The sequence below is a fragment of the Aspergillus versicolor genome (assembly GCF_001890125.1).
Source record: "Aspergillus versicolor CBS 583.65 unplaced genomic scaffold ASPVEscaffold_3, whole genome shotgun sequence".
In the NCBI taxonomy this organism is placed as follows: domain Eukaryota; kingdom Fungi; phylum Ascomycota; class Eurotiomycetes; order Eurotiales; family Aspergillaceae; genus Aspergillus; species Aspergillus versicolor.
In genome coordinates this window covers 2,327,720-2,346,583 of record NW_024467526.1, presented here as the reverse complement: position 1 = coordinate 2,346,583, position 18,864 = coordinate 2,327,720, and the positions used below count along the sequence as shown (strand labels likewise).

The following is an 18,864-nucleotide window of genomic DNA, read 5'->3' as shown; positions in this document are numbered from 1 at the left end:
CACAATGTAGTGTTTCGTGGATACCGCGTTGGGTTTGCACCTCCATTGTATATCTACGTCTATGCCATCTGAGCGCCTCAACATATCTATATAAGCTGCTGTCTGTTGGCACGTGGGACACTCGGGTATCTCGATCTCAGACGCGTCGGGGATAAAATACCAAAACACTGCAAGGGATGTAGAATACACAAACAACGAGCTGAGAAAATTAACATTGACATGTTTGAGCGCCCAAACCCTTGATTTATCCTGGATAAACATTGAATGTGGAGTGGTTGACGCGTGGGAGAGATCGCGCTATTACCCACTTGTATCTGTATCTGGATGGCTTCAAATCACTCCGCGGGCTTTCCACCACGCGTCTACCTCGACTTCTCCTTCACCACCAGCTTTCTGTCTTCAATTGTGGCACGGAATCCCCCCCGTCCATTATACCCGTGTTAACTCCTCCGTTCGTTTTTAATTTCTATTTTCTTCCCTTCATAACTTCCCGTGCAATTGTCATAAGATCCCTCTACCGCGTTTCTCCCAACAATATTCCCCATACACGCTCTACCTTGCCTCCCAAAATACCCTCGTACCCCCCAGAACTTCCCTTGCGATGTCCCAGTCATTGGTCAACCCGAGCCCTCTCAAGGAAGGCCGGCGGATCCTCAGCGAGAAGAGCGCCAACGCGTGTCTCTCGCCGGCACGATCACCCACTAAACAAATGCCCTTCAATTCTCCGTCCCCAAAGAAACTGCTCCCATCACCTTCGTTCGTCGCCCAAAAACGATCTATTAGCCAGCTTGACGCGGAGAATGTCGAATCGCGCCTGCCAGTTCAAGGGCAGTGCGTCGAGGCACGTCAAGCACAACATGAAGCTCCAGCGCGGTCTATTGCAGACCTTGATAATCGCGTACGTTCTTATCTCCAAACAATTGAGGCCAAATATTCGGATATCCACGTACCGAACCTGTTGCCTTTTGGTTCTTGTTGTTCTTAGTGCACCCATTTAACTGTCTGGAATAGCCTCAATCCACATCGACATCAACATGCGACGCGATGAACCTCGACGTCCCCGAACAAACAACAAAATCCAGCCAACAATCCTTATACCAAACAAGCCCAGACAGGTCGACATCAAAAGGTCCGGAAGTAGGCTCAGCAAGCTCCTCAAAAACCATCCCGTCAGACCCCGAAATGCGCAAGCAATTTATACAAGAAGTATGTCCATAACAACAATACTCCCAGCAGATACCGCCTGCTAACGAGCAACAGAAAGCAACTCTTCTTCGTAATAGACTCCAAAACGCCATGCGCCACGTCCGGGACCCACAGTTCGACCGCAGAGTATCAGATTTAGAAGAACACAGTCGAAAATACCCTCGACTATCAGCGTCAGTTTCTGGGTCTGGATCACAACTCCAGAAACATCTAGAGCAGAAGTATGGTGCGGGTGCCGAGGAGGAAGAAGAGGATGATGGTGAGCCAATGCTCTCCACCCCACGCGCAACGGGACGAGACCAAATCCCGGAAGAAGAGCGAGAAATTACCCATATCGGCGACGACGAAGATGGGGAGACAACGCCCACCCAAGACAATGCTACCCGACACACGGATGCGAATCCAGATACCGGGGCGCCCGCATCGCCGACGCATATGCTTCTGAGCAGCCCTACATATAACTCGACCCTGCAAACCGGCCGGTTTGATGATGATCGGCCCATGGCGGGTGACGCGACTGTGGCTACATCACCCTCTTCATCGCAGAAGGGCGAGGGTCGTGGTGACGGAGATGCCGTTGACGGTCTGCTTAAATTGATGGGAACAAATACCAGTCCAGCTACGACTACGACCCCGACTACTGATATGGGTACCGAAACACACGCGAGGGCATGAGATTATGGTGTGGAGTTTCAGGTGTAATCTAGATGCTTGATTTGGGTGTTTTGGAGTATTGGTGTAGATCATTGGTGGTGTTTAAATACATACCTGTATGGTTTAGGTAGCATGGAATAGCCTTTGGCTTTATTATTCGCTCAAAAGAGAAGTAGAGAAACACACCGTGTATACTAAACGAAGTACACTCTATCTTTATACAATAATATAAACAGAATTGAACTGAACTACCTAACCTTCTTCAACTTATTCCTCTTCCTACCCAAGATATCTCTCCCTTCATCAATCTCCACCATGGCTTCCCTCTTTGCACTCCCCACTTCCTTCAACAACGTCCCCTTCGCAACCCGACTCTCAAGATTAACACCCTCCTCTTCATACTCTACCATCTGTCTCCCAACCCGCTCCTCAATGGCCAAAACAAGCTGCACATCGCGCTGCCCCACAAGCGTCACCGCTTCACCAGATCTCCCCGCACGCGCAGTACGTCCAACACGGTGCACATAGTCATCCGGGTTTCTAGGGACATCGAAATTAACAACCAGACTAACGGACGGGATATCGAGACCACGCGAAGCGACATCCGTCGCAACGAGGACGCGGGCCGCCGTTGCTCGGAAGCGGGCCAGGTTCGAGTTTCGCTCAGACTGGGGTAATGTAGAGTGAAGGGATGTGATTCTGTGGCCCAGTGAGCGGAGGAGACGCTCGAGGAGATCTGCTGTTTTGGTGGTGTTTGTGAAGACGATGGCGGATTTGGAGCTGTTTGACTCTGTGGAGAGGAGGGCGTGGAGGAAGGCTTCGCGGTGGGTGAGCGGGACTTGGACGTAGGTTTGTTTGAGGGTAGGTGGGACGGAATCTTTAGTTTCGGAGGAGATTTCGGTGACGAAGATGGGTGGTTTTCCGTTGGATTGCGGCATGGATTTGAGCGCGCGGACCTCCGGTGTGAGAGTTGCTGTGAAGAGGAGCGTTTGGCGTTCGCTGGAGGGTGGGAGGGTGGAGAGACAGGTTTCGACATCTGGGAGCATGCTTCCTTGTCCGGGAGAGAGGAGGCGGTCTGCTTCGTCGAGAACGACCATACGCACCCGCTTGAGGCCTGCGATTGTGTCTGCACCTGAGGTGTTGATGTGATCTGCCAGACGGCCGGGGGTGGCTACAACGACGTGAGGTCGTCGTGCGAGCTCGAGGGCCTGCGAGCGCATGTCTGTGCCGCCGGTGACGAGAACTGGCTTCATGCTTTGCGGGGCGGAAATGGCCTTGATCTGCTCAAAGATCTGAAGCGCAAGCTCACTAGCGTACAGTTAGCATTCTAAATTCTCTCCCTCTCTTTTGGCTGTCATCTGGGTAGCCAGAAAAGTCATACCGAGTCGGCGTCAAAATCAATCCAAAAATCCCAAACGGATCCTCTGCCCACTTCTGCAACATCGGTACCGCAAAGGCAATTGTCTTTCCGGAACCCGTCCGACTACCACCAATACAGTCTCTTCCCTTCAGAACCTCTGGAATACAAGCCCGTTGAATGGCAGTTGGCTTGCGAACAGCCATGGTCGTCAATGAGCCAATTAACCACGGCGCCACTTTCAGCACCTTAAACGAAGACTCTTCGGCATTGAGCCCTATCTCCAGCGCGTCTTTAATAAGAACAGGATTCTGATCATCCTTCCCTGCTGTATTATCATTGGTTGCCGTGGTCTTTTTCTTGATTCGTGATAGTGAGGGCAGCGGTGCTGGGGCGGGCGCTGCGGTGTATGAGTCTGATGAGGACTCTGAGAGGCGCCGGCGTTTTGGAGTACGGGTTTGCAACTCTGTTGGGTCTACCTCAATCCCACCATCAGAGGCATCTGACGACACAGAGGATTCCCGTGAAACAGACTCGGAGGGAGATGAGGGCGCCATAATGTGTTGTGCTGCTTGTTGAAATTCTTCCAATTCCCCCGGCAGTAAAAAAAAGTTGATGGTGACCGCGTAGGCGGTGAATATCTATGCATCACGTGACTCGATATAGATGTGAGCAATTTTACCGCTTGATTAAAAAGGGCACCCTTACTTAGTAAGGGTCTCTATTGCATGTTCTCTCCGGTTGACAATATATATATACTGCAGACTTTACCACTGCAAAAAGGATCAACCCTCCTTGGGGAGCGCTAACACTGACTAATACTCTGGCTGTCAATAACTAACTATGGCTAACAGTTACGATCTATGCATAGATTAAATGCTATTGGCTAGGAATTTGCGTTTATATGGCTATATACTCGCAAAATAATAAAGTGTGGTACCAAAAACGTAGGTTATTCCTGCTAACAACCTCGACTTCCCGTGTGTCCCCTCCGTCTCGCTTGGTGCTCGTAGACTCCCATTTCAATATCATTCTCCGGCGCTGAAGGAACCAAACCAGGTTCCGCGGGGAGCATAAGACCCTCTCCCCTTGGGCGCTGAGAACTGGTTTCTTCAGGGTCAGGAATGTGTCCATAAACGCCGCCAACGCTTTCCATAGTAAACGGGCTTGCAGTGGGCCCATCCAACGCAGAGAGTTCCTCTTGAGTAAACCAGCGAGGTAGCAGGAAGGAGCGCACGGGGATCAGGAACAGAATAATAACCGGGAATCCAATAGCAGCTATCGTCTGCGTAATGGCGAAGGTGCCGCCGAAGCCGATAAGTTCAAGAATGACAAACACCCAGATAGCCTTGCGGCGCTCCAGGCCCTTGAGCGGGTCTGACCGGGGTGTGAGATCGCGGTCTTGAGCTAGAAAGATCAATTTCTGGGTAATACCGTTGCCTTGGAGGGCTTGGACTCCCATGACGAAGAAGAGGCCGGCCATGACGCCTTGGGGGATTAGATGGAGGACTATAAGAAGTGGACCGGACATGGTGCCTAGCGTTAGGAGACCCTGTGCAAAGTTACTGACTCGCTGCTCCACGACGTGGTCGGTAACGCGGATTGTTTTTCCCTTGTTGGTGTCGTCCTCATCCGCTACATTGCGGGTGACGCAAAGAGCCGACGTGTGGAAGGGTGCTTGCGGGATGAGGCCATTTGGAAATGGGATACCCAGGATTCCGGCAACGAATGTGGTCAGCCCCAGCAGCCAGATGTCCCAGTGGAAACCTGCTGGTTTGCGGAGGGGGAACTCCGTTCCCTGCGCAATTAGTGACGATACTGCGTCTGTTAGTGGAGTCAGTGCAACTGGGAGGTTAACAACTCACCATTGTGGTCGAAGTAGAACAAGATAGTAAGAAGAATAGCGAAAGGTATTGCGAGGAAGATATCCCCAACATCAATATCCCAGAAGTGCACCAGCCATCCACGATCCGCGGTAGGAAAGAAGGATTTCGAAGTCGGCAACGTCGCAACCTCGACATTCCTCATATGGCCGATGTGTACAAATCCAGTGAAGAAAACAATCGTCAACGGCGTACCGTAATCCTCCAAAAATTTGCGAACATATCTTTGGAATAGACTGCTGTTTCCAAGCTCTCCACAAATCCACGCAGACATGAGGACCAGCAGGGCCACCATGATGCTCAAATACGCAGATGTCTCTCCGGCGAATCCCCACTGTCTCGTCAGGACCTGGATTCCTTTCTGGAGGTAAATAAATGCAACATAGAATCCAAAAATGTCACAAGAGAAGCGAGTAACATAGGTTAAACCATTACACGCGTTAGTTATAGCAAGTATCCAATGCATAATAAGCGACCAGCTAGAAGGACATTAACAATCATAATCAATCAAGGCAGACGGGGCAACACTCACATGCCAATCCAGCACATAAACGCAAGATATGGAGTCCCGCGCGGTGCGATAATGTCGTAAACAGTGTAATTGAACACCGTAATCGGACCTGCGACTATAAGCGATCTCGCCTTCCACAACTACGAGGATTGATCAACCCACCAGTTACACCAACAATCACCAACGGCTGAGCCGCAAAGACAGAAAATACAAAAGAGCCCAATACTGAAGCTAGAAGTACCTCATTGACGCCGTAACTTTGATGAGTTTTCTCAAACATATCAAGCGAGAAAGCCAAAGCCGGTAGAATGCTGTAACCCAAGTCAGAATAAACACATACTTCCAACCAACTCCAGGTAGTTCATGTCCATGGTGCTAGGAGGGGCAAGCATACTTCGCAAAATACATATAGACAGTAGCAGGGACAACGCGGTAGTCCCAAGCATCAGCCCAATCACTCCAATAGTAAGGAGCTCTCCGTTTGACATCGTCAACCATGCCGCGGAAGAAACGAATTCGCCACCATCTGGGCTCATCATTGACTGTGTTCTCCTCGTGGTAGTGCTCACGCGGAGTCTGTTCTCCTGACGCCTCAGGAGCGGCAGAGCCTTCATCTTGCGCGCCCTCAAATGGTGCTGAGGAGTGACGAGAGAACAGCTTCGAGGGCGATCGCCAGGACCTCCGCTGGGAATGAGAGGACGCCGGTGGAGAGGACGAAGCGTGGAAGTTGGACCCGGGGAAATGCAAGGGCCCATGGGACGAAGATTCCCGGCTAGGTGATCCCATGTTGGAGTTGTACAGACCGTGGTTTTTGTGGTTGTATGCAGCGGGATGTTGCTTTGCGGAGCACAGCCGATGCGGTTGATAGGAATAGCCGAATTCTTGACAAAAGCTCTGTCGGACAGAACAACCTGGGGTCTTAAATATCTAAGAAAAAGAGCCAAGCCTAAAACGGCCCCGCTAAATAAGGTATACGACAGCCATTTGAAAAGGCTCGAACCGCCATAAGAGAGAAAAGGTAGGGTAGGGATGCAGGGAAAATACGCAGTTAAGATGGTATTGAGGCCTAAGGCACGAATCTACTCCACAATCTCCAGCGACAACAGTGACCAGGGGCTGTCGTCATTACCATGCACTTGCTCAATTCTGGTGGATGAGGGTTGACTCCTTAAAGATAAGTGGACTTTATCATTCGCTGCTCTGGAAAAACAACGCCCTCCCACTCCTGCTGAACTAGCGCAGGCCACGGAAGGTTCGAATTACAAAGGTTCTATTGGGCATCTCGACTTCTCGATGGGAAAATAGAAAATCAATTCGTACGGTTAGTACTAGACGTTAGTAGCAGTTAATAAGACGCCATGAAAAAAAAATAAAAAAACACCAGATTAGACTAATTGATCCCGGAAGGAAACCAAGCGTAATACTGTCCCTTCGTTGTTTTAAACCAAGGAGCCTTCGCCCTTACCATTTTGTAGCAACTAAAAACAATTCAACAACGAACAAAAGTACCGATCATTTGTTTAAGCGGGAGGAGGTGGCGGGGGCTGGTCACTTGGAGGTGGAGGGGGAGGTCCTTCGCCCGGAGGAGGAGGAGGAGGACTGCCACTCGCGCCATAGTACATCGAGGGCATTCCGGGCGGGGGTGGAGGCGCACCGAGACCTGGAGGAGCGCCAGGAGGAGCCATACCAGGGGCAGCAGGGGGATACCCGGGGTAGCCTCCATAACCATAAGGAGCTTGTCCAGGCGCAGGAGGAGCTGCCTGTTGCCAGGGTGCAGCAGCTCCGGGAGCGCCGTACCCGGCAGCTGCATAACCGTAATCGTTGGCACCATGGCCTTGCGAGGCCCAAGGTGCTGCACCGCCGTTGTCGCGAGACCCATAGTCGTCCCGACGGTTGTCGCGGCGGCCACCGCGTTGTTGCCAAGGGGCCACATCTCCTGCGGGAGGAGGGCGTTCCCAGGGTTTCATATCTCCGTCGTCGTAGCCGTCGGGGCCACCTTCAATCCGGCGCATGGGTTGGCCATCAGGCCCAGGAGCACCACCAGACAATTCGTTCATGAGTTGCTGAGGAGACGTTAGCATGCGTTTATTAAAAAAAAGAGCCTACTAGTGAGTGAACGTACCTCCATCTCCCGGTCAACAGCATCACCGCCGCCAATAGTTCTACGGCCACCGTTGAAGTCGCCATTGTTGCGCCAATCGCTGCCTCTCTGGCGGTCAGGGCAATCACGAGCCATATGGCCAGCATTTCCACAGACGCGACAAATGATATTGGCAGTAAAGTTTCGTTGTTCGGGACAGTCGTACTTTCGGTGGCCGATTTGACCACCTATTCCATGTTAGCTAGAGTTCAAATGGGAGAAAACAATGCACTTACAGTTCTGGCAAGCTTGGTTCTCATCATCACGAAGAGTACCGTTGAGAGCAGCCAGCTCACGAAGTTGGTTCCTCTTGAGCTCGTTTTGACCTTCGGGGATAGAGGCAGCCTGCATCAACCATTAGTGAAAATATTCGAATATAGAATAAGAGAATGCTTACCGTCTCAATAACGTTGTGTATAAGCTTCTTTGCTTTGTTAACCTTGTCTTCAGTATCTGCCATGATCAAACAATGAAGATCTTCTTCCTGATTGCTAGCGTGAGCAGCGTCAGACCGGCCCTTTCCTTCCTTGACGGAGCCTTTTCCGCGGATAGCAATCTTTGCACCAGACTCGGTCTCCATCTTTTTCAATGTATTTCCACGGGGACCTATGAGTAAGCCAACTGTAATAGGTAGCAAGAGCTATGTGTTAGTTCGGTTTGTTTTCCTTGGTATTTCTTGATGATGTAAAAAGGCATGTGCGCAACATTAAGCAACAAAAAAAAGCAAGGGTTAGCAAGAAGCGAGCCGAAAAAGAATCGCTGAGAAGCAGCGATGTCTTGATCGTGAGCCCGACTCGAGCAACGAGTGAGTGCAAAACGGTTAGGAGTTAGAGGGTTAGTTATCATACTGAAGTTAATCTCTGGGTAGTCATTCACAGGCACATAGACCTTCTCTTGGGTCTTAGTGGGACGCCTATAGTCAGAGGGCGGGTGATAATTAGGAATGGTCTGCATCGCTTTTTCCACGAGTTTGTGACGCTCATCCTCAAGGCGTTTGCGATAGCGGTATTCCCTAGTGTTTACACGTCGTCCAAAGTTATCGTACTGTGGCGGGGGAGACGGGGACCTAGCAGATAAATGTTAGCGTCACGAATAAGATATGTTGAAGACATGGAGGTACTAACCTGTCGCCATCCGCGGGGACGACATCGTTGATCCTGAGCTTCTGGCTAATCTCCTCAATACGCAAGTGGAGAGTATAAGCCTCGAGCTGCTCGGTGGTGAAGTTGGCCATAATCATGGTGGGCAAGCCCATCAGACCTGCGGCCTTGTTCTCCTGAGCATCGCCCCAACGGTTGCGCTTCTTGCGTCTCTTGACGCCGTCAGCTGGAGGGTCGGCTGCAATCGAATCTAGTTAGAAAGTGTGGGAAAAGGTACAGTAAGGCAAAGGACATACCTCGAATAGGACTTCTACCACGGTGATCCCCAGCGGCGGACGCAGGAGTCGCGGTACGACTATCGTCCTCATCACCACCAAACCGTCTCTTCCCTAAAGGGATATTGTTAGAGCCCGTGATGCCTTGGTTGCGCCACGACATCTTCCTGAGTTTGGGTAGATGCTGAAAATAAACCTGTCTGATAAGTAAGGATAAAGGAATTGGCCCAACTGTAAAGTGAAAGAAATGTCCTCGGATGTGGCAAGCTACCTGATCACGTGGGCTGAGAAATTATATGAGTCAGCATCCACGCCCGGGCAGATTGTCAACTATACCACAGCTAGTGTGAAAACAAAGACAATGAATTCACATATAGAGGAAATAATAATATTATTAAATTAATACTTCGAGCTCACTTGACTACATAGGAAACCATCAGCAATCCGGCTCAAAATTCCTGGTCGCAGTTAGCCAACCAGGGCAAAAACCATACGGCGTACGAACTATTTAGCATCCTTCTTCATTCCATCCTGCACCCAAGCCCTGGCCTTCGCAGCCTCCTCGTCAGCCTTCTTCTTATCCTTCAACAAATCCTTGATCGTATGCGGATTAGGCACGTGTCTCCCCTTCTCAACCCCCTCCCTAGCCGCCAGCTTCTCTTCCCAAGCCTTCAGATGCGGGAACTCCTCAATATCAATTCCCGCCCATCCCGCAGCAGCAACCCACCCCCAGTGCGAGATATCCGCAATCGTAATATGATCACCCACCAGGAACCCGCTCTTTGACTGCGCCAGATGCGCATCCAGAACACCGTATAGCCGCCTCGTCTCATTCACGTACCGGTTCACGCCGTACTCGATGCGCTCGGGCGCGTACCGCGAGAAGTGGTTCGCCTGGCCCTGCATTGGGCCAACGCCGGCATTTTGGAAGTATAGCCAGCTGATTGTCTCGTAGTACTCGCGGGTGCCCTGGGGGTATGAGATCTTGTGGTCCTTGTCGTATTGCTCCGCGAGGTAGGTGAGGATACTGCCGGATTCGAAGAGGCGGATCTTCTTGCCGTCCTTGAATGTGTCTGTGAGCGCGGGGATGCGGCCGTTGGGGTTTATTTCGAGGAACCAGCTGTTGGTGTTCTTTGATTAGCTTTCTTGTGAAGTGGTAGGAGTATGAGGGGTATCGAGCGGGGTAAAAGAAGGCGACAGGACGTACGGCTCTTTCTGAACGTTCTTGCTGATGTCAATCTTCTCGACTTTGTAGGGGAGTCTGTAGAATTGGTTAATACTGTAGCTATTTGGGTGCTTTGGGAAGTATAGAAAGGTAGGGCGGGCAAGCATACCCAAGTTCCTCCAAAGCAATGGATATCTTGATTCCATTGGGAGTCTGGGTTGTATACAAGGTGATATCAGGGCTAGACATGATGGAAGATGCAGAAAAGAATCGATTGAATCGAGTCGATGGAGGTACCGAGGATGGTTGGTAATGACGGGAGAAACTGCGGAAGCTGAAGCTAGGCGAACGGCCTTTATATACCCTCAAAGCCGGCGCCCACTTGACCCCGCTCATTATTTATAATTGAGGTGGTGCATGAGTTACCTCAACCTTGGGCCACTCCCGCACACAAGTAATGATGCCATCGCCCTGAGGGCCCCACAATACTACGGGCGGTTGATTTCTAAGCTACTTCACGATCTTCAAATAAAAGTAGCCGTGGTGGGAGAAGTCTACCCCGGCCGAGGGACCAAGTTTACTTGGAGAATCGATTGATAAGCCGTTGGGGCCGAGAGAAGCGGGTATTGGAAAAACGTGGACTAAGATAGAAGCCAGATGCCATGGGTAAGTGGTTTGAGATTAAAAAGACAGAGAAATATCTACAGCGAAACGTGTAACAACTCTCATCTACCCAAGTGTCTGATAGATGAACTCCAAGCGCCTGAGAGACAAAGATCTGTCATCAACAAAAAAGGTTTGCTTGCACTTCTTTCATAGTCTAACAATAAGACTGTAACCAACCACCTCTTACATTGTTTCTTTTACCACGTGAAACTCTCCTCGACAAAATCGATCTGGGTTTTGTCTTGTCGACTCCTGCATGTCCGGCGAACATCGTCGCTCAGACTGCCGTTACCGCATACTAACACGCCCATTGCTCCGACTTGGTTCTCGACCTCCATGCCGACTAGCGTGTCGATGTTTGGTCGCCCAGGGAACATCTGCACGGTGGAACTAGGGCTCTGAATTTCCTTGGTGTTGCGCGGCCGCGTAATGAACAGCATGATCCGGAGAACCTCCCGTCGGCGGTTCATTGCCAGAATGCTGGTCATCCAGGGTCTGATCCATTCCAAGTGCTCCGGCGATTGAATGATCCAGACCAGCGTGACGCGGCGTGCTGCCACAGTTCCATCCGCATATCCTTGGACGAGATGGCGGGTAAATGGTACCAAGTGGGTGATACCAACACCTCCGGCGAACAGGAGGACTGACCCGTATGAGTCCATGGAATGGATCGCGCCATATGGGCCCTCGGCGAGGGCCGTTAGAGAGACTTTGCAGTCGACAGCGCTCACGGCGCGCTGGAAGAGCTTGTCGGTGAAGCCAGTTCGGCGGCGGACGAGCAGCGAGATCGTCGTCTTTTGGGGGCCGTAGACATCCCGGTGGCTCACAGGGAGACTCTTCTCGTCACCCATTACATCTTCCACGTCACTCCACCCGACCGAGAACGGGTGGGACATCCACCACCCGATTGATGGCATGTACAGGTACAAATGCTGGCCGGGCTCGAAATACCAGGGGCGCGACAGCTTGAGAGTGATTCTCATAGCGTCACCGGGAAGAGCTTCCACAACCGCGGTGGTAGTGCGGCCTCCAATATTGCGGTACACAATGATCGCAAGACGTGCAAACCTCTGCTCGTATATTAGCTCGCTTCATCATCTGGCATTAATTAAGTAGGAAGGAAAGACTAACCTCCAACGCCCAGAGAACAATCGTCGCCAGAAGGAAGTTTTGAGCATTTCGCCCGTCCAAATGAATCCATAGGTAGGCAAAGGCGAGAGCGGCAAAGGCAATGTGAAGGTGAAGGAAGGTTTCGTAAAAAGCGTGACGGAGTGCGGAGGGAGAGTGGAAGAGAAGCGCAAGGAAGGCACAGGTGCCCTGGAAGAAGTCAATATAACTCTGTCAATAGATTGATTTGCCGGCGAACTTACGATCAAGCCACTTCGAATGAATTCACTGCCTGCAAACGAGGCCGCAACTGTGCCCCAGCCGTCTATGTATAATTAGCGATGATATCCAAATATAACGCTTGGAGCAAGCACATACAAGATTGCACCTTCGGGATAAGCCAGGCGAGGGTATGGACGATAGCCTCGCAAACAACGATCCTAGCGAGCCAGCGGTGGATCAGATTGCAGGTGTCGTAAGGCACCTGAAGAAGGGTGATCATGGGGTTGTTTCTGCCTGCCAAAAGCACGAGAGGGATCAAGTTCACGGTCGCCATGACACCACTTCGGCTAAGGATAACGCCTGACACTGAGTCGGGTTCTGACTTGTAGGGCACGGTGACGAAACAGAGGGTGATGTTCATTGCGATAATGCCAACGATAATGAATGTGTGGAATCGGCTGGGCAGGGTGCCCATGTTGACGGCGCGAGAGAGCTGGAACTCGCGGTTGTGGCGGTTCCGAAAGAGAGGCGCGTAGACGATGTGTTCCTTGATCTTCGCGAGAGTCGGATGGGCAGGCGTGAAATAGCGTTGACGCTCGTTGTTGAAGCTTGCGAGTCGTCGCATGTGGCCGGCGAGGCGAAACCACATCTTCCAAATGTACATCAATGCCGCGAAGCACCCGAGTGCTAGTAATGAGTAGCGAGCAAGGTCATCATTGAGAGCCTCATAGAACGGATTCTCGTCGCCATGACGCTTTTCGAGGTCTGCTGCTAAAGAGTGTCCAACCAGGGACATGGAAAGAAGTATAGAAGCCATGGCTGTGGAACCCGATTGAAGAGCCGGGTGTATATATAACGAAATAACAGGCGCAGAGTGCGAGTATATGGGGGACGAGACCAGCTCTGAACGACGAAAATAACCCCCAGAAAAGAGCGAAGATAACCAAGCGAACGCGAGTGTCCCAATCACCACTATAAGTCTCAAACGGCCCAAAAGAGCGAGCGACCGGGGACTGTCAAGGGGTGAATGAACAATGAGGTTGTAAGGGTCTCCCTCTGTGTTTGGCGGACAAAAGAGATCGAGACCGTGAAACAATCCCCAGGAGCACCGTTGTCAGATGCTTGGGTCTGAAACGAGAGAGGTTGAGGTCCAAAGGGTTCGATCTCCTTTGGGCGGCGGACTCCTCTTTCTATTGAATCTCCTGAATAGCGATCGTCGGTGTTGATGGGCAACGCAAAGAATGTGAGCGAAGTTAGTAGTGAACCAGCCACTGCAAGCCTCGAGAATCAAGTGTCAACACTCGGTCGGACGCAAAGGAGAAAAAGAAGAGGAAAAAAAGCCCAAACTGCCAAGCAGAAGGGGACATGCTGGATTATTGCATATAAGTCCTGGGCCTCCAGGGCCTCGAAAGACCCCTCCCCTCGATCCAAGCGCGAGCAGCAAGGGCCCACGATATGGTGCGACTTGGCGGCAAACAGCAAGCGGGAATCTGAGTGGAAGCGAGGATGGCTCAGATTGATTCTGGAGAATGGCCGCGAGCAAATGAGCGCGCATTGCGTCCAGATCAGCGCTGGGAGTGGAGAGGAGGCGCAAAGTCAAGAGAGCGGCCGGAGGTGAGTGGCCACACGATGAAACACATCAGCGGGACTCTTCAGGACTGCGCAGCCACTCGGGGCCGCCGCTTTACTGTTGAAACAGGCCTGACAGCGCCATCCATGGCTCTCTTGATCTGCGAAGATACAATCCTGTCTCTGCTCTGGGTGTCCCTGCAGGGGAGCTGTCGAGTTTGCGCACACTGCTGACTGCTGACTGCACCCCTCATGCCGTCGAGGCAAGACACTCTGACTCGCGGGGCCAAAGCCGTCAACACCAAACACGAACAGACACGGCAGGATTCTTTCGATTATCGCTGTTCCACTATGAGACCCCCGGTCGACTCAGTCCTTCATCTACTGCCAACACCGGTCTCGGCCCAAGGCCAGCTTTAATATGCTGCGGCCCGGCCAATATATTAACTACGGAGTCCCCCAAGGCTCCCTTATATGACCTCCGATATGAGAAAAAATCAGGTGGCGGTTTGACTATGCACCTCTCAAACACCTACTGTGGGTGATGTGTGAGCCACATCCGAGTCTGTCACATCCCGATTAGCAACTTGCAGGGAACGATTGCTGAGCGTTACGCTCTGGCCCAGAGACGGGACAAATCTCGCCCTTTATCAACCAGTCCTGCGTCCTGACAGGATTTCCCCGACGGGAGACAGTGGACCTGGGTCGTATACCATCTTGCTATGTTACAGCCTGGAGGTTCACCACTGGCCTTCTCCGGTCCTGATTCGGTGTGAAGTAGCAGCCTCCCGGGCCTGTGACTCGTTGACGATGCTGGTCACCTGTACGGATTCCATGGGACTGCAGGAGATATGCCTCATTGAGGCCCTGGGCAAAGAATCTCTCTCATGAAATTATTTCTCGCCTCATTATGCCAGCCGGCCCAGATCAATCTAATTCACCCGTACTTCGGGCAATAATCGGATAAAGCGGTGGGCGGTATGAAAATGGAGTAGGTTTATAGTACTGGATCACCCTTGTCCAGGCCTGGGAAACCTTTTAAGGTTACCAACGGTAGTACGTGGCTGCTTCAATATACCGAGTACTTTGCAGGTGTTTGCCTCAATTGCTCCCGGCATTGGCTTGAACGCTTGGTCCTGGCTACAACGGACGAAACATGGTGATACCTACACCGTCTCACCAGTCCGAAGATCCAGAGTTCTGGAAATAACCCGGCTTTTCCCCTTTCTTCCAGGAGCTGGGATGAGCATGGATCCATTTCCATTAATATTTAATCTAAACACCTACCGCGAGTGACTATCTACCCACTAGTTTAGCTATTTAATTTACCTAAACAGTTGGCACAACGGTTATTGAAGACACTCGACTACCGCAGGAATTACGACACAGGTAGGTATGCCATCATATAAAGTTTTGTTGAAATGGCAAATCCATCAAGGTTGGCTTGATTGAACAAGTAAATTTGATTTTCTGCGGCTAGAAGGGGGTATTCGCAGGAATCGGCACAACTTCACACAGACGCTTGCAGAATATCCTTGTACACTATAACAAATTGAACCAATAAACAGTAATCAAATGCCCAGGGTATCACGCTGAACCATATGAAACACCAGAATTCCCCCTAAGACTCCTCCAAACACAAATAAGAATCCAAAAAGCAACTGATAAAAGAAAAGCTGGGACCGGGCGTTTAGAGAAAGCTAAGCTCATCATCACTGTCGTCATCCTGCGAACACGGGATCGCCGCTGCTGTCCTTCTCCGTATAATTGGAGCCGGAGCTGACCGCCGCCTGTCGGAATACTTGGAACTCGCCCTGGGAATAATAGATGAGTGACGGGCGGGTCTTTTAATCGGCTTGGTATGATCTTTAGGCGCTGCTTCGTAGCCCGAGTCTCGCGAATTCTTGTTGATAATGACGACTTCAATCGCTGGGATTGGTCCCACAGGAGTATTTCCTGCTCTGCGACTGCGAGTGGTACCCTGCTGATCCGCCGACGTCTGCCGCAACTCGTCCTTGACTGCCGTTCTTGTACGGGCGGCTACCGGAGCGTGCCCTGCTTCAGATGAAGACTGACATGGTGAATAGTCGGGGCTGTTGGTCCAATCGCCCTCTTTACCCCACCCACGCTCCGCATATCGCGTGTTATAAGCCTTCTTGAACGGTCGGGGGTCCGAATATTGACTCGTACAAGGCCTCTTCTTCGGGACAGATGGCGCTGACGATGTAGCACTTGAAACACTCTTTTCCGAGCATATCGAGCTTGCGGACGAGCTACTCGTCGAGCACGCAATAATCCGCGGTCGTCCTCTTCTTCGCAGCTGTGGTCTCGTTGCGATATTGGTTGTGACAACCCGTGGCTTTGCCGCTGGTGTCCTTGCCACCCATTCGCCTATACTATCTTCCCACCGGTATAAGCTCGTGTATTCTTGACTCGATGAGTGCGACTGTTGAAAGCCATCGTCCTCCAGAAAAGAAGCGACTGTTTCCTGGATTTCAACGGCCCAAATATGGTCATCGGGGTGTAGGGTTCCCTCCGCATGTGCCATTGCGACTTCGACAGCAACTTTGCCTAGTAGGAAAATAACTCCTGTGGCGCTGGTCAAGTGAGCAAGCTGCGAGACCCTGGCTCGGATTTCTCGAGGGGTACGCACAGAGCTTCGATCGTGTGCGCTTCCTGAATGGTGAAACACCTGAGACACAAGCCTTGCCAAATCCCTCACGACATTTTCTCGGGATGCCAACGCCCGGAAGAAGGATTCGATGTTTCGCCTTGAAACTGACTCAGAGTGGTAGATGATCTCGGCAGTTACGCTCCCGCCACACTGCAGCGTGCAGTCCGCCAGCAGCACATATCCTCGTCGCAAAGGTTGGAAAACCTGTTGCCCTAAGTCGTGAGTTACAGCCTCGTTTTCAACAGCCTGCTGAACAGTAAAAGCTAGATAGTTGACCATCCCCCGCATCTTCAAACCCGCAGACCTCTCATCCGCACCGGGCGCCTGTGATCGCGCAATGCAAATTCCACAAAGGGCTGTTAGGAGGCTGGAGATGAGATTGCTGAGAGCGTCTTGTATCGGGACAGGACACGAGCTCTGATCGTTTGATAACTCTGACATAAGGGAGATGGATGTACGAGTCCCTCTGGATCGTATTGTGCGTGGCGCCTGATTGTGGTTTTCTTTCAGAAACACCTTCGAGTCGTACCTCGAGTAGATACCGGCGGATGAAAGGATCACAGCCTCTATCAATCGCCTCGCAGCGGCGTACCCGCGACCCTCCGTTGACACCAGCATTATCGCCTGATCCACAGACTTCTTCCACCACATAGTTACCATCCATTCTGGCGGAATAGCCCCTCGCGTCAAGAGCCTAGACAGCTCTTCGAACACATATGTGTGTCGTGCGGGATGCCATATATAGTATTTCATTAATATTTGAATAGGATCGTTGCAGTGACCAGACGGTCGTGCCGGATCCAACCTCGATGGGTAATGGTACTCCTCCACACTCGCGAGCAGTGTTGTCTGTAGCGACTCGAAAGCGTCCAATTCTTGTTGCGATAAACACTCCTCTAGCAATCGACAGGCTGCAAGTGAGGTTATCCACCGCTGCTGTATCATACCCGAGACTAAATAGATTCCTTGGGCCCGTACAGCCTCACGAAGTGGTTGCCATCCGTTACCGCTAGGCGCATAAGCGGCTTCCAGCTCTGTAAAATACGCGTCGCACATATCCACATCACCGTCTTCCTCTGATTCATCCTGCATCCGTTGCTCCTCAGCAATAAACTCTGGAAGGCGCCGCACAGTCATTGACAACAAAGATCGGGCTCCTTGCTGGGGTCCATCCTCTTGACCCTCTGGTGGTGAAGGCCGAGTATTCCCCAAAAACTTCAGAAAGATGCGATCCAATAAATGGGCAATATCCACAAGCCCCGGGTCCCCAGATTGATCCAAAACCTCTTTCCAAGACCCGTGATACCGCTTGAAACTGTTATTTTTCGTCCGACCTGGCTTTCGATTCTCTGCAGGTCCCCCCAGCCCGTTATGCACTCCATCCGCTAGATGGCCCTGAAAAAGCTGCGTCCTCAGCGATGGCGAAGACTCCGCCAACGCACCACGAATCTTGCCCGTAATTAAGGGTGTCGCGATTTCAATAGCCCCCGGAAGTGTTTTCGGCGCCTCCGGGCTCCGAATCAACAATCGGCTCCGTCTCCGCGGCCCTGCCCCATTTAACCCCCGCCCCCGGGTCGAGTAATTATGTCTTATCCTGCGTTTATCCATCGGTTTCCCAGGGATCCAGGCCGGATCGTTCGGTTCCTCGTCGTCCGAGTAACTATATCCTTGCTCTGTCGTCGTCGTTGATGTCGTGCCGGCGGCGGTGCCCGCCTTTCTAGAGGAACGCGTCCGTTGTTCGGCATCTAGGACAGCGCTGCCCTTCTCCTTCTCTCGCGCCTTGGAAACCAATACACTGGTAACAATCTCATTATGCTTTTCTAATCGATGGTAAATGGACGTTAAAGGGCGCAACATGCGATTTGCCCATTTCGCAGTCGGTCGGATATCTTCCATGTTATGTTGCGCCAGCTATTTCAGTCTGCAATGGAGAAAAAAAGAAAGAGGTGTATGATTAGCCGTGCGTGTGTAAAATATCGGGTAAAAAGATTATGCCAGGTAAATTTTCCATACTTGATTCTGCTTGCTGGAAACCATAGAGCTTCGTCCACTTCATGCTTCGGCGGCTTGCGACGGGGCACTTAACACTTTAGTGTATGTAGGATATCAAGATTGTCCCACTCCCGAATGGACAGGAACAAATAAAAAAGCCAAAATAATTTCTGTTCAATATACAATGCACCCATATAGCCAATATTGGCATAAAATACAGGTGAGTAGAGTGCGTGAAGGTAAAAGAACAAAGAGACCGATCGAGATTCAAGAAGCCGAAAATGTAAACATGGGGACGGGCCTGAAAATGGAATAGCGCGAATGACTCAGCACCTGCAGTACA

General features: G+C 51.3%; 8 protein-coding genes across 8 annotated transcripts; 2 read left to right on the top strand and 6 right to left on the bottom strand.

Annotated features, from left to right (window-relative positions):
* Positions 1–1,044: 1,044 nt before the first annotated feature.
* On the top strand, positions 1,045–1,881 carry ASPVEDRAFT_82026 (uncharacterized protein; the record flags this gene model as incomplete). Its single annotated transcript, XM_040817124.1, has 2 exons — positions 1,045–1,206; positions 1,261–1,881. The coding sequence occupies 2 exons, from the start codon at positions 1,045–1,047 to the stop codon at positions 1,879–1,881; spliced, it is 783 nt and encodes a 260-aa protein (XP_040666221.1).
* A 227-nt stretch (positions 1,882–2,108) lies between these two features.
* dbp8 (ATP-dependent RNA helicase DBP8) lies at positions 2,109–3,774 on the bottom strand (the record flags this gene model as incomplete). Its single annotated transcript, XM_040806565.1, has 2 exons — positions 2,109–3,168; positions 3,242–3,774. The coding sequence occupies 2 exons, from the start codon at positions 3,772–3,774 to the stop codon at positions 2,109–2,111; spliced, it is 1,593 nt and encodes a 530-aa protein (XP_040666220.1).
* A 404-nt stretch (positions 3,775–4,178) lies between these two features.
* ASPVEDRAFT_27180 (anion exchange family protein) lies at positions 4,179–6,397 on the bottom strand (the record flags this gene model as incomplete). The annotated part of the gene is made up of 5 exons (XM_040809988.1): positions 4,179–5,041; positions 5,083–5,579; positions 5,633–5,720; positions 5,774–5,922; positions 6,006–6,397. 5 exons carry the CDS (start codon positions 6,395–6,397, stop codon positions 4,179–4,181), a joined length of 1,989 nt encoding a protein of 662 aa, XP_040666219.1.
* Positions 6,398–7,108: 711 nt separating this feature from the next.
* Positions 7,109–8,258, top strand: ASPVEDRAFT_569313 (uncharacterized protein). The gene is made up of 2 exons (XM_040815273.1): positions 7,109–7,625; positions 7,745–8,258. The coding sequence occupies exons 1-2, from the start codon at positions 7,441–7,443 to the stop codon at positions 8,157–8,159; spliced, it is 600 nt and encodes a 199-aa protein (XP_040666218.1). The 5' UTR covers positions 7,109–7,440; the 3' UTR covers positions 8,160–8,258.
* On the bottom strand, positions 8,259–8,889 carry bbp (putative zinc knuckle transcription factor/splicing factor MSL5/ZFM1). The gene has a single exon (XM_040815274.1). It carries the CDS (start codon positions 8,703–8,705, stop codon positions 8,358–8,360), a length of 348 nt encoding a protein of 115 aa, XP_040666217.1. The 5' UTR covers positions 8,706–8,889; the 3' UTR covers positions 8,259–8,357.
* A 741-nt stretch (positions 8,890–9,630) lies between these two features.
* ASPVEDRAFT_27178 (glutathione S-transferase family protein) lies at positions 9,631–10,540 on the bottom strand (the record flags this gene model as incomplete). Its single annotated transcript, XM_040809987.1, has 3 exons — positions 9,631–10,246; positions 10,334–10,387; positions 10,461–10,540. The coding sequence occupies 3 exons, from the start codon at positions 10,538–10,540 to the stop codon at positions 9,631–9,633; spliced, it is 750 nt and encodes a 249-aa protein (XP_040666216.1).
* Positions 10,541–11,154: 614 nt separating this feature from the next.
* Positions 11,155–13,103, bottom strand: ASPVEDRAFT_128414 (ferric reductase family protein; the record flags this gene model as incomplete). Its single annotated transcript, XM_040806545.1, has 4 exons — positions 11,155–12,027; positions 12,089–12,274; positions 12,328–12,389; positions 12,443–13,103. 4 exons carry the CDS (start codon positions 13,101–13,103, stop codon positions 11,155–11,157), a joined length of 1,782 nt encoding a protein of 593 aa, XP_040666215.1.
* A 2,084-nt stretch (positions 13,104–15,187) lies between these two features.
* Positions 15,188–18,774, bottom strand: ASPVEDRAFT_39935 (uncharacterized protein). Its single transcript, XM_040812031.1, has 2 exons — positions 18,543–18,774; positions 15,188–18,450 (listed from the first exon to the last, which is right to left on the bottom strand). Exon 2 carries the CDS (start codon positions 18,423–18,425, stop codon positions 15,546–15,548), a length of 2,880 nt encoding a protein of 959 aa, XP_040666214.1. The 5' UTR covers positions 18,426–18,450; positions 18,543–18,774; the 3' UTR covers positions 15,188–15,545.
* Between the last annotated feature and the right edge of the window lie 90 nt (positions 18,775–18,864).

Coding starts and splice junctions, on each gene's coding strand:
- ASPVEDRAFT_569313 (XM_040815273.1), top strand. CDS start 7,441: ATGGCCTTGCGAGGCCCAAGGTGCTGCACCGCCGTTGTCGCGAGACCC. Junction 7,626..7,744: donor ACCTTCAATCCGGCGCATGG/GTTGGCCATCAG, acceptor CCTCCATCTCCC/GGTCAACAGCATCACCGCCG.
- bbp (XM_040815274.1), bottom strand. CDS start 8,705: ATGCAGACCATTCCTAATTATCACCCGCCCTCTGACTATAGGCGTCCC.
- ASPVEDRAFT_39935 (XM_040812031.1), bottom strand. CDS start 18,425: ATGGAAGATATCCGACCGACTGCGAAATGGGCAAATCGCATGTTGCGC.